Genomic DNA, 14,834 nt, shown 5'->3' on the forward strand with positions numbered 1-14,834 from the left:
GCCTCTCACTGCTGTGGCCTCTCCCGCTGCGGAGCACAGGCTCCGGACGCGCAGGCTCAGCGGCCACGGCTCACGGGCCCAGCCGCTCCGCGGCACGTGGGATCTTCCCGGACCGGGGCACGAACCCGCGTCCCCTGCATCGGCAGGCGGGCTCTCAACCACTGCGCCACCAGGGAAGCCCCCTTCTGCATATTTTTTAATTTGTGAAAAATACTGCTAAGCGCATGCAGATTCCTTCCTCTTGGATTTACACAGAGTCTCCTCGTCTCTTTACCTTGGGGAGCGGCCAAGTTTGGACCAGAAGCTGGTGTGGGTCATGCAGTCATTCAGCTTTGAGTAGAAAGAAATTTCCAAACTAAGAAATGTTGCCAGAGTCCTCACCTTGTTCTAAGTTTGGAAAGATTCACCCGTTGTTAACATCTCCCCACGTCTGCTTAACCTCTCTCTCCATGTATCATGCCGTTATTGTTGCCCAGCTGTTTCACAGAAAGTTGCATGGTGACCTTGAATACCTGGCAATATCTCCTGAAAACAAGGATTTGCATTTGCATAGCCCCTGGGCTAAGAGGGAGTTCAGAGATTATAACGTGGCTACACTTATTATCCAATCTACGCAGTCTGTATTCAAATGTCCACAATTGTCCCAGTCATCTCCCTTACAGTACCTCCTCCTCTGGTCCGGGACCTGACCCAGAGTCACACTGGGCTCTTAGTCAGCACGTGGCTGGTGAGGTCGCCACACAACGGACAGGAGGGGTCCTGCTGCTGACCCGCGGGACAAAGTCCTCCTTCCCCACCTGTGGGTTTCCTTCCCAGTGTCCAGCTCAGGTCTTTGCTCTGCGGTTGAACTCCTGGGAGTACTACAGACTGTGTCTTCCCCAGAAAGTCCTCTGGCAGTAACTTCCCCGCCCATGTCACTGACCTCACGTCATGGGCCCCCAGAGGCCTCTAGAACGGCTCGGGGTTTAGGAGTTGACAGTCAGGCTGGGGCGTGTGGGGTGAGAGGTGATGGGCTGGGGGCTGCTGGTGGGCGTGGTTTGCTGGGAGCGCTGGGCTGAGCACCTCCTGTGTGGCTGGCCCTTGCTGGGCATCAGGGAGATGTGGCTGGGAGTCCGTCTGGGTCTAGGGGACTTCATCGTCTGGTAAAGGACCCAATGGCAAACAGTGAGCCCCCCGTGACAGGAGCAAAGGGGCAATAAAGCACAGAGCTGGGGGCGGCGAGGGGGCAGCCAGGCCCTGGTCTGGGCGGAAGGCCCGACAGAGCAGCTGCAGCCTCTGCACGAAGAGTGGCCTTGGCACGTCAGGGAGGGGCTAGTGAACACCGGTGTGAACACTGGGCTGGGCGAGAGCAGTCGTGGGCTGAGAACCCGACGGCCCAGCGTCGAGGGAGGTGTCTTCCAGAACCCTCACCATACAGGCTTTCTCAGGACCAGAGTTTGGAGGCGGTGCTGGGAAGGAAGCTTGGGGCCAGGTTAGCAAAGGCTTTGATGGCAAGCAGGGGAGTATATTCTATTTACTTATTTTTTAGAAGTATTTTTTTAAGTTTTAATTTTTTTTTTTTTTTTTTTTACTTTTTTGGCCACACCTTGCGTCATGTGGGATCTTGGTTCCCCCACCAGTGATCAGACCCACATCCCCTGCATTGGAAGTGTGGAGTCTTAACCACCGGACCACCAGGGAAGTCCCAAGCCAGGGAGTTTAGATTCTACGTCTTGACTGTGGTTTCCCAAACTCCCAAGAATCCCACGTCACCCAGACAAATCTGGCCAAGTTCAAAAAGCAAACTTTCTCTTATTATCGTTTTACTACGACACATACTAGTTATTTTTTTCTACTAACATCCAAGTGTACAACATAAACACCGTCCGCCCGTGTTCCCGACGGCCACCTCAGCGCCACCAGTGGCTTTCAGACGAAGCACGGCTGCAGGCGAGGGAGCCATGGCAGGTTCTTGAGGGAGGATGGGGAGACGTCTTAGTGGTTGTATGTATGACTGTAGTGAAGCCACTTCATGCTCTGGGATTCGTGGCCTCATCTGTCAAGTGATGCGTTTAGACAACAGGATTTCTAATAAAACTGGCCTGGATGGGAAAGTTCTCTGGAGGTGGTCCTGGTCACCCCAGTAAGCTAGGAGCCTCACCAACTTGGGGCCCAGAGCCAGCGCTGGTGCCCAGAGTCCACCATGGAAGGCCTAGGCCTGGTGCCAGACTTCCACGCACCTTGAACAATGGCAGCCTTTGGTCTTGAACTCTAGGAAATGACCAGGCAATATTCCGTGTTGGGAGAGGAAAAAACTCCCCCTCCACAAAGATGATAGGGGGAGGGCTGGGGCTGGGCCTCTGGGCTGGACACACCCTCGGGTCACACTGGGAGGTAGCCTGGTCAGCTGGTCCCATCGCTGCGATGACCAGAGCTGTGTGGGGCTCACAGCGGTGACGGGTGGCTCTCCCAGAGACTGGGGACCCTGTGAAGATCTTGCCCTTGGGCACAAAGCAAGGATGCGTGAGATCGTACACATTCAGATCGGCCAGTGTGGCAACCAGATCGGAGCCAAGGTAAGGAAAGTTCGATGACTAGTGCTGGCCTTTCCATGGTCCACAGTGCAGCCAACTCAGAAAATCCCCTAAGTTAGCAGGGCGGACTGGGAGCCCAGCAGATGGAGGCGCTTGCCGGGTATCTGACTTATTAAACGACACCTGTAGTTCAAGAGACCCAGGAAATAGTAAAGGCTTAAAGGGTTAATTTAATTCACGTTAATTTTGTTGACAGTTACATGTGTATAATACACCTGTCAACCATTTTTATTCTGATCACCTTAACAATGAACTTTTCATATCTAAAACCAGGAATTGGTCTCAAAACAGTTTTCCAAAGTTTCTTGGGAAAATTTTTACACCGTATTACTAAGATATCTTTCCCTCCCCCCCATGTTTATGTTATAAAGTTAAAAAAGATCAACTATATATTTTATTTCGAATGCAACAGAAAATGAAAGAGGTAAACCTAAAAGTTTTTTGGGTCCAGCAGCAGAAATAATTAAAATATATCCTCTGGAATATAAAAGTTTTTCTCCTTCCCCCTTAAATTTTTCTAAAAAATACCTGGTACTGTTGGCCAATGCTAAAAACCAGATGCCAGAGCCCAAGGTCTCCAACCCTAATTTTAAGATGATCAGTTCTACTATATAACAACTGTCTCTTTGCTATTTTGAAATTAGTTTTACTAGTACGAATTGCATTAAAAATTTAATTGCATTAAAACTTTAAAAACTTTAAATTTAATTTTATAAAATGGTATAACATTTACCATCATAACCATGTTTAAGTGTACAGCTCAGTAATGTTAGGTATATTCACACTGTCATGCCTCCAATCTCCAAAATGCTTTTCTTCTTGCAAAACTGAAACTCGGTACCATGAAACACTAACTCCCCATTTCCCCTCCCCATGCCCCTGGCAACCGCTATTCGACTTTCTGTCTCTATGAATTTGACAGCTCTTGGTGTCTCATATAACAGTATTTGTCCTTTTGTGAGTGGCTTATTTCACTCAGCATAGTGTCCTCAGTGTCTATCCCCGTTGTAGCCTGTGTCAGAATTTCCTTCCTTTTTAAGGCTGAATAATAGTCCATCCTATAGAGAGACTGCATTCTGTTTATCCAGTCATCTGTCAATGGACACTTGGATTGTTTCCAACTTTTGGCTATTGGAACTAGTGCAGCTATGAAAAAATGAAAGTCTTTTAATACAGGTGTTTAAAACCCGGGGCAAAGAAAATGACCGCTTGCAAAGGAGGTGTCATCCTTCCTTGCCGAGTGATAAGACATTCAAAACTAAAACACACAGAGAAGTGGGAGGCATGGGCCCCAACTGCGCTGAAGTTGGAAGACAAGATGGAGAAAGGAGCCCAGGAGGGAGAGAAAGGTCTGGACAGGGTCTCAGCTCTGAATCCAGAACTGTGTTGTCTAGTGGTTTGAGGCCCAGCAACTACTTATTATTTGGGGCCATAAGAGCTTTAAGACACATTTAATTTGTGGTGTGAGAGAACTTAAATTTCTTTCTTTTCCCACACCCTGAAGAGTGCTGATAATTTACTATAAAGTAATCTTGTTCATAAGACCAAGGCCACATCAGAGCCATCACTTACAAGATGTGGCTGGGAAAACACCCTTGGGGATTTTAACATAAATGAATGTATTTTCATTGCACTTTACTATGTGCTCCTTCAGGGTAATGAAAAGGGGTTATCTCAGTAACTGTTTCCATTCCATATAAAGAGCTTGGCACCTACCTATATTAATAAATACTGTAATGTGATTGAAGTGTAGTAGGTCTCAGATAGTTACAAGAGAACAGCTATGCATAACTTTGAATTGAGTGCATACCTGATCATCCAAATGCACACAGTTTAAAAGCGTTCATAGGTGTCTTAGTGATGGGCTTTTGGGAAAACTGCATGAAAATAAATCCGCAAAGTGAAAGGGGATATTATTGTGAAATCAGATGAGAATTCAGTTTATTTTCACGTAATGGGATCTATACTTTACTAGCTGGAAGCACTGTAAGGCCAAACTAGAGATACACTTCTGATGAGAAACTCTAATAAAAGAACAGCATTAATGTACACAAGGGCCTGAATTTAATAGGAGCAAAATCCAATTTAATATTTTATGTGTTGACATTTTATTGCAGCAGTTCAGGATGACATAAAACTCAATCTTCACTTCATGGTGAGCAGAGGTAAAGAGTACGTTACGCCATGGGGTGGGCAGTTAGGAAAAGGGCCCCCAAGACCATGTTGGGGACGGAAGTGGGCCCAGGAGCCCACACTTCCTGTCTTTCTGCTCAATGTGCTGTCGCCGGCCTCGCGCTTGTCGGGGTCCCTCTGGACACTGACCTCCCCTCCTTCTGCTTTCAGTTCTGGGAGGTGATTGGCGAGGAGCATGGGATCGACTGGGCCGGAAGCTACCGTGGGGACAGCGCCCTGCAGCTGGAGAGGGTCAGCGTGTACTACAACGAGGCCCATGGTAGGACCTCGCTGTCGGCCCCCGTCACCAGCCCCAGGGACGCGGCAGAGAGGAGGTCCCGCGAGACCGGAACGCCAGATGGGGGATGTCCCGAGTGACCGAGGGCAGATAGGACTGGCCACTGAAGGGTCACTGGTCTCTGGTCACTGGAGGGGGGCACACTCTCAACACAAGCAGTTTAGGCCCCGACCTTCCTTTCTGGGTTTTATTTTATTTAATGAATTAATTTATTTTTAAAAACTTTTATTTCAGCTGCGCTGCACAGCTTGTGGGATCTTAGTTCCCTGACCGGAGACTGAACGCATGCCCTCGGCAGTGAGCGCAGCAGTCCTAACCACTGGATCACTGGGGAATTCTCCCTTTCCGGTTTTTAAATAAAAAGTAGAATCATTTCCAATAGGAACAAAATCCGTGTCACTGGCAAGACAACAAACAAAACGGACAACAATGGAAAGAGTTATTTCTGCAGCGTTCTGCAGATCTGTGTGTGATCGCTGCTGCAGTCCCAGATACGATTTCCAGTCTATCAAAGACAGCTTCTAGGAGGGCTCTCTTCTGGACCCGTGTCACAGGGTTCTACTCTGATGAAACATTAACCTTTAGAAAAACAGCAGTTGGCTGACTTCTTCCTATTTTTCCACGCAGGTAAGAAATACGTGCCCCGAGCAGTCCTGGTGGACCTGGAACCTGGGACCATGGACAGCATCCGATCCAGCCGACTGGGGGCCCTCTTCCAACCGGACAGCTTTGTCCACGGTAGGTTTTCCTGGAAGGTTCCAGCGGGGAGAGAGGGGCGCCTCCTGGTGTGTTGCTGCTGACACCCTTCCCCCGACCCCAGCGGGCTAACCGAGTCCCTTGTGCCGCAGGTAACTCTGGGGCCGGCAACAACTGGGCCAAGGGCCACTACACGGAGGGGGCCGAGCTGGTGGAGAGCGTGCTGGACGCGGTGCGCGCCGAGGCCGAGGGCTGCGACTGCCTGCAGGGCTTCCAGCTCGTGCACTCGCTGGGCGGGGGCACGGGCTCAGGGATGGGCACGCTGCTCCTGGGCAAGATCCGTGAGGAGTACCCCGACCGCATCCTCAACTCCTTCAGCGTGATGCCCTCGCCCAAGGTGTCGGACACGGTGGTGGAGCCCTACAACGCCGTGCTGTCCGTGCACCAGCTCCTGCAGAACTCGGACGCCTGCTTCTGCATCGACAACGAGGCCCTCTATGACATCTGCTTCCGCACCCTCCGGCTGGCCACGCCCACCTACGGCGACCTCAACCACCTGGTGTCCCTGACCATGAGCGGCGTCACCACGTCGCTGCGCTTCCCGGGCCAGCTCAACGCCGACCTGCGCAAGCTGGCCGTGAACATGGTGCCCTTCCCGCGCCTGCACTTTTTCATGCCCGGCTTCGCGCCGCTCACGGCCCAGGGCAGCCAGCAGTACCGCGCGCTCTCAGTGGCCGAGCTCACCCAGCAGATGTTCGACGCCCGCAACACCATGGCCGCCTGCGACCCCCGCCGCGGCCGCTACCTGACCGTGGCCTGCATCTTCCGGGGGAGGATGTCCACCAAGGAGGTGGACGCGCAGCTGCTCGCCGTGCAGACCAGGAGCAGCGGCTGCTTCGTGGAGTGGATCCCCAATAACGTCAAGGTGGCCGTGTGCGACATCCCGCCCCGGGGGCTGAGCATGGCGGCCACCTTCATCGGCAACAGCACGGCCATCCAGGAGCTGTTCAAGCGCATCTCGGAGCAGTTCACGGCCATGTTCCGCCGCAAGGCCTTCCTGCACTGGTACATGGACATCAATGAGTTTTCCGAGGCCGAGAGTAATATCCAGGATTTGGTGTCCGAGTACCAACAGCTGCAAGATGCCGCAGCAGTTCCGGAGGAGGAGGAGGTCGGGGGCGAGGCAGAAAGGGAGCCGGGAGATAAGGGACATTAACCACGAGAGAAGCTGCGCGAGGCTGGCCGCGGCGTGGAGTCATGTCCAGTGTTCTCACCTAGGATGAGTGAGCCCCCACGGCCGTCCGCGGCCGGGTCTGCACCGCAGCCCCGCGACCCACACGCAGCCGCCCAGTATTAGCTTCAACACAGGACCGCGGGTGGGGAAGGGCAGTAGGGTCTTCTGCTGGCACCGACCAGCCTTGAAGAGCTTCATATTCCCTGCCCACTCTAGTCGCTTCTTTCTAATAGCCAGGTGAATTTATGGTAAAGCGCTCCCTCTGTTTAAAGATCTGGATTGGCTATCTGCTGTATGCCGAGCACCGCGCCAGGCATCAGGGCTCCACATGTGGACGTGTGGGGAGCCACTGCAGTTGAGGTTAAATTGTAAACGCTTTAGCAACGCTGGTAAGCGTCCCGGAATCTGTACTTAGCATCCCGGGCTGCTAAAGCTCTTCCTGCAGGTTCTCTCTTAACTCGCTGCCCGCAGCCCACCTGTTCACACCTGCCGGCCTCCAGAAAAGCCAGGTGACTGCTTGGTGTGCAGGAGGTTCGCAGAGGTAAATGGGCTCCAGCGTCCACTAGTAAATTGTGGCGACCGTGTGTACGTTTCAACGTACCAACTGCAAAGGGCAAAAGGGAGGAAAGCAGAGTGGCATTCCTTCCCACAAATACCCGGGCAAAAAAATAAAAACCAAAAAACCAAAAAACAACAAGCAAAACTCGAGAACTCCAATCCTCTGACCTTTATGTCTGAAGAGCTAGCTTTTAACATAGGTGTATTTACATACTTTTAAGTTTCTTATTAATGTTTGATTCTGAGAATTCATTAATCATCATCTTTGGTTTTCCTTGTAAAGGCTATCTCGAAATGCCCTTTTCACTTTCACGTGGCGATCACCTCCTGAAAGCTCTCTGTAGACGCTCTGTTCTTTAAAAGGGCACAGGCGCGCTCGGCAACCATTCAAACGGAGGAATTAAGCAGCGGTGGCTGCAGTGTCCTTCGCAGTTACGGAGGACATCGTCTCATTAGGGAACTTTTGCAGTTCAAATTAATTTGCAGAAGTTGCCATAAATGTTTGCATGATCATGCAGCTTTAACCATTACATGATTTTAATCGGCTCACATTACAACAGGACCAGATACACAAAAGCGTAATCAGATCATCCATAACTTCTTAATTACAGTTTACCTATTCCTGACATACAGCACTGCCATCCCTTCCAGCGCCGCAAGGGTTTTAATGGCCTTCTAGAATTACCACGGAGCTGTCCTATTTGATCCATGGGTAGCTGGCGACAGGAGGATTTCCTGGATTTGCTCTGTAATCTGCAGTAATGAGGTAGCCGGTGAATGGGTGACAGCAGCTCATTTTGAGAAACTTCACTCTTTTCATGTAGTCTCATGAGGAAATAACTAAAACATGTACCAAGAGAAAATTGTCTCGCTGTTGGTATTGTGACAAGTCTTCTATTTCCAGAATTACAAAAAAAAAAAAAAAATTAAATACTTTCTACTTGTCATTCAAAAAGCACTAAAAACAAAAGTAGATTTAAAAGTAGATTTAAGGAGCTGCACCTAAACTACTCCTAGTTTGAAGTTCATAACTTCCTTAGATGCTAAAAAGACTTATAACCTGCGATTACATAAGAATTTACACACATGATTCCTCTAGCATTTTTTTTCACTTTCTCAAATCTGAAAAGGCAATTAAATAGATGCAAGAAAGGATAAAGATCTAAATTAAAAAAAAAACCCTGCTGATTTATATTACTGTAAAGATTTTTGTTTGCTCAACAGTAATCATTAAAATAAATACAATTTTAAATGGCTAAATTGCTTTATTTCAGACTAAATAAATTCCTTTTCTTGGAATTCTAACCGTCCAGACTGATTAATGTGAGTAGTTAAAAATATTTTCAGAATGCATCTCACCATCCTACTCTTTCGTATGGTAGAAATAGATTAAAAAAAAAACACCAAAAACCCCACTAGAAACCAAAAGAAATCTGTCCCCTTTGATTTTGAAGAGCCTATTCCTTTAGCTGTATGGTTGCTACAGCGACATTGGTCTCTCGGAGACCAAGATGGTAGAATCAGAATTTTAGAGCTTGTCTGATTCCTTCACTTCACACACGAGAACACTGCGTGAATGAAGAGATGGAATCCCTCACAAATCACTCAGGTGGTTAGTGAAATACCCACAACAAGATCTGATCGGGGCCCCCTGGTAATCTGGACACAGTGGTCCTGCCAGCTCCCAGCAGGGCATCACAGTATCGGTTCAGGATTTTTTCATCACAGAGAAAGAGCCTCAAAGAATCTTTACTGAGCAGTGAATCTGTCCTTTACTCAGTTGACTTTTAATCCTTTCCATACCACAAGCCCTGTCCCTAAGTCTCTCTTCTAATTATCCCATTTGCCTCCCGAATAAATGACTTATCTCTAATTGAATTGGCTGGAAAGAATTTAGCCCTTTGCCTATCAGTTACTTTATTTGCCTGGTACCAAAAAGGCCCCACGGCCTTGTGATCCATTTATTCCTGTTCCTGTAATGAAAGATGCCTCCTGGTACCTTAATTGTGGGGACCGGAAGCATGACAACTGAGGGGCCTTGACTTCAAAAGAGCAGGTCAACAGCCTGAGGCACAGGGCACAAGGGGCTCGTAGGCTGCTTCTGTCCAGCCCTGCAGCTCCTCGTGTGCCCCATGCCAAGAATGAGATAAAGCCTGTAGGTCAAGTGTCCAGGGTAGGAAGTCCTCTCCAGAAGCCAACAACAAAGGCGTTTTCTTGCCCTCATCCTTGGCATGGCAGAGTGGCCGTGATAAATTATTGTTAGCTTAAGTACCAAGCTGAGAACCTGTCCTGGGGCAGAAGCTAAACCGGTATTTCAACATTTCCTGTTCAAGTGTATCTCTCCATCTCCAGAAGTGGGTAAAAATCAAGCAGTTAACTTTGCAACTTTGTAAACTTTGGGGTTTTACTCAGCTGAGTGCCTTCAAGTTTCAAAGAAAGAGAAAAACACCCCACTGGCAACAATTCTTCAACCCTAAATATTTAACAGGTAAATGAATCACCGTGAAAACACCATGGACCTGCTGTCATTATCATGCCCTAGACCTGCAGTCCAGAAGCTTAGATTTTCACGTCAGCTCGGTCAGCAGCTCGGTAAGCATGCTGCTGAGCGGCTTTGCCTCCTTTCCTATGAGAAGTTCTCCCAGAATATAAAGATTCACTTATAAGACAATGTGAAAAGTATCTTGTGCTCAGCGAATTTCGACAAGAGTACTTCTCTATAGCTTTGAAGTGCACGATAGAAAATGAATACTACAATTTAGCATTTCTTCTCATCTACGCTTTCCATTATTACTCGCACTCAGCCTGCTGAGTGGCACCACCTGGATACGGCTGCCGGCGCAAAGGACAAAGGACGAGGCCAGCAGACAACCCGGCCCACCCCCGACCCCAACCCACTGCTCTGACATGACGTCTGCAATTCAAAGATAAGGGGCAAGACAGCCTCAATGACGGGGCCCAATTCTGTCAATTATGTCACGAAAAAGAGAACCTTTTCTTTTGAGACGTTTTCAAAATGTCTCCTGGATCCCTCTGGTCACTAGATATGATATCTGTTCTCCCTTTAACTTTTTTTTCTTTTTTTCAGCTGTGCGTCTTACAGGATCTTAGTTCACTGACCAGGGATCGAACCCGTGCCCCGTGCAGTGGAAGCTCGGAGTCCTAACCACTGGACCACCAGGGAATTCACTGTTCTCCTTTAAAAAGCCCTGGTTCATATGATCATAATCCTGCAGTTGTGTGGTAGTTCCCAAACAGAAAAAGTCTGAGAGAAACCAAAAACCAACAGCAAGAGTGAACTGTACTTTAATTTATTGGCATTGTCAATCTATGAACAAGACAGGTTGTTTTTTTTTTCTCACGAAGGGGGATCGTTTTCAATCTGCCATAACACGTGCCCACACATCTTCACCATGAACATGCAGCATTTCAAGCTGTAGTCAGGGTCTAGGAGGAAAAGAGAAACAGCAAGTTGCCAGTCCTTCATGTTTTCTTAAAAATCCAACACGAATAGGGAAAGTAACTTCCTTATAATGAGCAGTATAATATGACTGCAGATCCAGTTCACTCGGTTGGTGATAAACCCTGGCTCTCAGCTGTAAAAAGTGCAGGTTCATGTGCACTGCCTTAGCCGAAGAGGCACTTCCCTGCTAAGTAAAACCAAACACCCTCCCTGCAATAAAGAAACACTCTGCCTTTAAAAGACGCTAAATCCCCTATGCTGAGGCGGTGGGGCTGCGTCCCCAGCACGACGGGTAGAGGATGGTCACTGCTCTGCTTACCGGAGCTGGACACTACCACCTCCTGGCCCCAAGGACATTACAAGGTGCAGGGAGCTCGATGCAGAGTCTGGCTCGGCCACGCTGCAGGCACAGGCTGGGTGATTTTTCTCAGTTAGCTCGTTGTTAAAACAAAACAACCCAACCTAAAACCAGGTCTCATTCCTCAGAATTATGAGATCAGACAGAGCCCCAGAAAAAGGGCTCAGCACCGCACCTCCAGACTTGTAATAAAATATTTACTAATTCAAAATGAAAATGAAAAGTGCTTAGGGGAGACAGTTCCAATAAGTAAAATCGTTCATAACCACAAGCTGCCAAAGGATTACTATTTATCACATTTCCCTGCAACTGCAGGTCTGAAGCTTTTTTAAAGCTAAACAAGAAAATTAAATCTGAAAAACAGCTTTCTGGTAATTTGCCTCGCTTGATCTTCGAAATAATAATGTCAAGAAAGCAGTTTAGAGATCAAATCACTTTAATAGTTTGGAACACAAAAGTCTGAACTTATCAACTGTACGAAACTGCCTTACTTTGCATTGCCAACATCAGAAGTAAAATGAACGAAACTCTGAAAACATAAATTTAGCAAAACAGTATTCACTGCAGGGTCTTGCCGATTTTACTGCTTGATAAAAAAGGAGGACCCTTGCCTGTACTTGTAGCCCTATGTTCGGGACGTAGTGATTTGTGAGAACACTAGCAGATGTGGGGGAAATAAAAACTCAAAGAACTGTAATTTTTCATGCTCCTGAACTGTTATATAATTCCAATAACAATTACAAAAGTGGGGAGTTTATCCTCCGAATTATCTGATTTTGCGCAGACACACAAAACAGGTTGAATTAAAATAAGATGGCTTTCTACCTAGCATTGCTCAATGAACTGAAAATCAACGTGGCAGTTACTTCTGCTTGTCAGGGCCTCGAAATGACATTCTTTGATGATGCCATGGGGCTTCCACAACCTGTATGCGTGACATTATTATCCCACTAACTAACTTCTAGATGTGCTGATGGACCAAATGTGGACAGAAGGCAGAACAAAAATTATTCTGATTTTTAAAAGCTCTCTAAATACTTAAGATGCAACTCTTTCTCTAAATCCACCAACAACTTACAGATTATTCCTTTTTCACTTTCACAATTTTTATGCTGCTGCCAGAAGTCTTCTCGCTGTTTGCTTTGAATTCCATCTTCAGTGCATCCCTCACTGCTTTTGCACAGATCTGGGAGTATCGGATGTAGCTGGAGGAACACGAGAGACAATATAAAGCTAATTATCAATGATCCAGCCAGACTTGCTATGTGACTGTGCTTTTGTTTTTCTTCCTATACTTTTCATTTTGGTTGGATTGTACATCATTGTAGAATTGAACTTAAAAATGACTAATGCATGGCTTCCCTGGCGGCACAGTGGTTAAGAATCCGCCTGCCAATGCAGGGGACATGGGTTCGAACCCTGGTCCGGGAAGATCCCACATGCCGCGGAGCAATTAAACCCGTGTGCTCCAACTACTGAGCCTGCGCTCTAGAGCCCACGAGGCACAACTACTGAGGCCCGTGCGCCCTAGAGCCCGTGCCCCACAACGAGAAGCCACCGCAATGAAAAGCCTGTGCACAGAAACAAAGACCCAACACAGCCAAAAAAAAAAAAAAAAAGTTAATTAACTAATTAAAAAAAAAAGACTAATGCAAAAGGAATCTATACAAAGAAAAAGAAGAGCAAAAAGAAATTCTTCATTGGGGTTAGGTGATTTTGGGTTTTTCTTCTTTGCGGTGTTTTCTCTTTAATACATATTAATTTGAAATAAAAGATGCATATATTAGAGAAAAAAATCCCACAGCACAGTAAACAGTCCTAAATGTTAACAGAGGGTATGAGTGGTTTTTTTCCATTTCTCTATTTAAAATTTTTTCTTGTATTATTCTTACAAGGTAAAGTAAACATAATTAAGAGAGAAAAAAAAACTATTTTGAATTAAAACAGCTCTACTTCTGATTATTTAAAGGTTTTCCTGAGAATATTGGATTCTGCTTGTCAGGTCTGCCATTGAAAATACTTCCCAAGCAAGGTTTCTAAATTAGACTGAGAAGTCCTTAGAGAACATCATCAATTCTAGCAAAATATCTAACAGCCTGCTTCCTGTTTGGTAGATGGACTCCCATCAACATCTTATTTTCCAAAAGATGTCAGCTCACTTTTTACACTTTTTGAAAACAGGAAGGACAGAGGGGAGGGAGCTGCTGACTATTTTCTCATGTTTCAGGTTTGTTTTTTTGGGCCAGAGGTAGGAGTTCCAATTCTTGCTTCCACTCCTACTAATTGGTGAATTTTAAGCTGTTCCACCTTTTGGGCTAATTTATTCTGTAAAAACAACAGAACAAAGCAGAAGGATAACAGTATTTGCCTCACTGGTGGTAGGGAGGAGGAAAGACAAAGTGTGGAGAGCAGGACTGCCCCACCTGTCTCGTAGTAGGCGCTTAATACACGGTCCCTCTGACTGGGACCATCATCCTTCCAACTGTACAAAACTCTGCTTGATCTTGAAAGTCAGGACACACTTGGGTTGCCCACAGTCACATACCCACAGATGGTCACTACTAGGAGGTGCTACTTAATCTAGTCAAGTAACAAGGTGTGTTAACCTGAGCCAGGTGAGCGGCTCAACTGGGTGCACAGGCAAAGAAACCAGGTGTGACACCTAGATCCATGGTGTCTCCACTTCACCAGAAGCCATGTCCTCCAGTGGCTTCCATAGTTTGGCTTCCCAAGAGCCACCACTCACCCTGTGGCAGAGCTTTGTACACCTTATTGAGGGCTCAGCCGTTTTACCAATAAGGAAACCTGAGAGCAACAGGAGCTAATTTAAATAAAAGATGGATATGCCATTTTAAAAGGCCCCACCTTAATGCTGGAACGGCCAGGTATGGTGACCGTGGTTACCTCCAGAGGCCTCTCTTCGCTCCTTCGAGTTCTCAAGTTGTATGTGGCTCTGTTACTTCTAGAACGTCAACCGAGTGTAATTCAAAGGACAAAGGCCCCGCGGGTGAGAAGCGCCGTCCACGGGAAGACACGGCACTTGTCGAGCGCGTTCAAGGCGGCGCACAGGTGCTCGGCGGCGCCCCCGGCAGGTGCGGACAGGTGCTCGGCCCCGGCGCGCCCGCATCCCACGGCCGTGAACCCGGCCTCCCCGCCCGGAGGCCGCCATCTTGGGGCCGCACTCGCCGGGACCACCCCCACCCCCGCCGCGCCCGGCGTGACCTCCGACCCCGGTTCGCCCCGGACCTCCCCGCGCCCCAGCTGTCCGCCCCTCCCGATGCCCGGTCCTACCTGAGTCCAGCTTGTCGCCAGAACGCCACCATGATGTCGCGAGAGGGGGCGCGTCGGGCCGAATCGCGAGGACCCGTCAAGGTCGGCTCAGCGTGCGGACCGGCTGCCGGAAGGTCAGGCCTGAGAAGCGGAAGAGGCGGAGCTCCGGACCTGCCAATCCCACCGCCTCTTGCCCCGCCCCGCCCTCCCGA

The 14,834-nt window shown here is 48.1% G+C and overlaps 1 protein-coding gene across 2 annotated transcripts; it reads left to right on the forward strand.

Moving 5' to 3' along the window:
* Window positions 1-2,498: 2,498 nt before the first annotated feature.
* On the forward strand, window positions 2,499-6,955 carry TUBB1 (tubulin beta 1 class VI). Of its 2 annotated transcripts, XM_007449467.1 has the most exons (4): window positions 2,499-2,555; window positions 4,917-5,025; window positions 5,671-5,781; window positions 5,892-6,955. In XM_007449467.1, exons 1-4 carry the CDS (start codon window positions 2,499-2,501, stop codon window positions 6,953-6,955), a joined length of 1,341 nt encoding a protein of 446 aa, XP_007449529.1. The 2 variants fall into 2 exon arrangements, with proteins under 2 accessions (XP_007449529.1, XP_007449528.1); XM_007449466.1 differs by lacking the exon at window positions 2,499-2,555 and having other exon boundaries at window positions 4,758-5,025.
* The last annotated feature ends 7,879 nt before the right edge of the window (window positions 6,956-14,834 follow it).

This window comes from Lipotes vexillifer, unplaced genomic scaffold (assembly GCF_000442215.2).
Source record: "Lipotes vexillifer unplaced genomic scaffold, Lipotes_vexillifer_v1.1 scaffold524, whole genome shotgun sequence".
Classification (NCBI taxonomy): Eukaryota; Metazoa; Chordata; class Mammalia; order Artiodactyla; family Lipotidae; genus Lipotes; species Lipotes vexillifer.

Excerpts from the sequence above, each read along its gene's own strand:
- TUBB1 (XM_007449466.1), top strand. The coding sequence starts at position 4,758 with ATGGGGTGGGCAGTTAGGAAAAGGGCCCCCAAGACCATGTTGGGGACG. Across the intron at positions 5,026-5,670 it reads GTACTACAACGAGGCCCATG|GTAAGAAATACGTGCCCCGA; the intron begins GTAGGACCTCGC and ends TTTTCCACGCAG. Across the intron at positions 5,782-5,891 it reads ACCGGACAGCTTTGTCCACG|GTAACTCTGGGGCCGGCAAC; the intron begins GTAGGTTTTCCT and ends CTTGTGCCGCAG.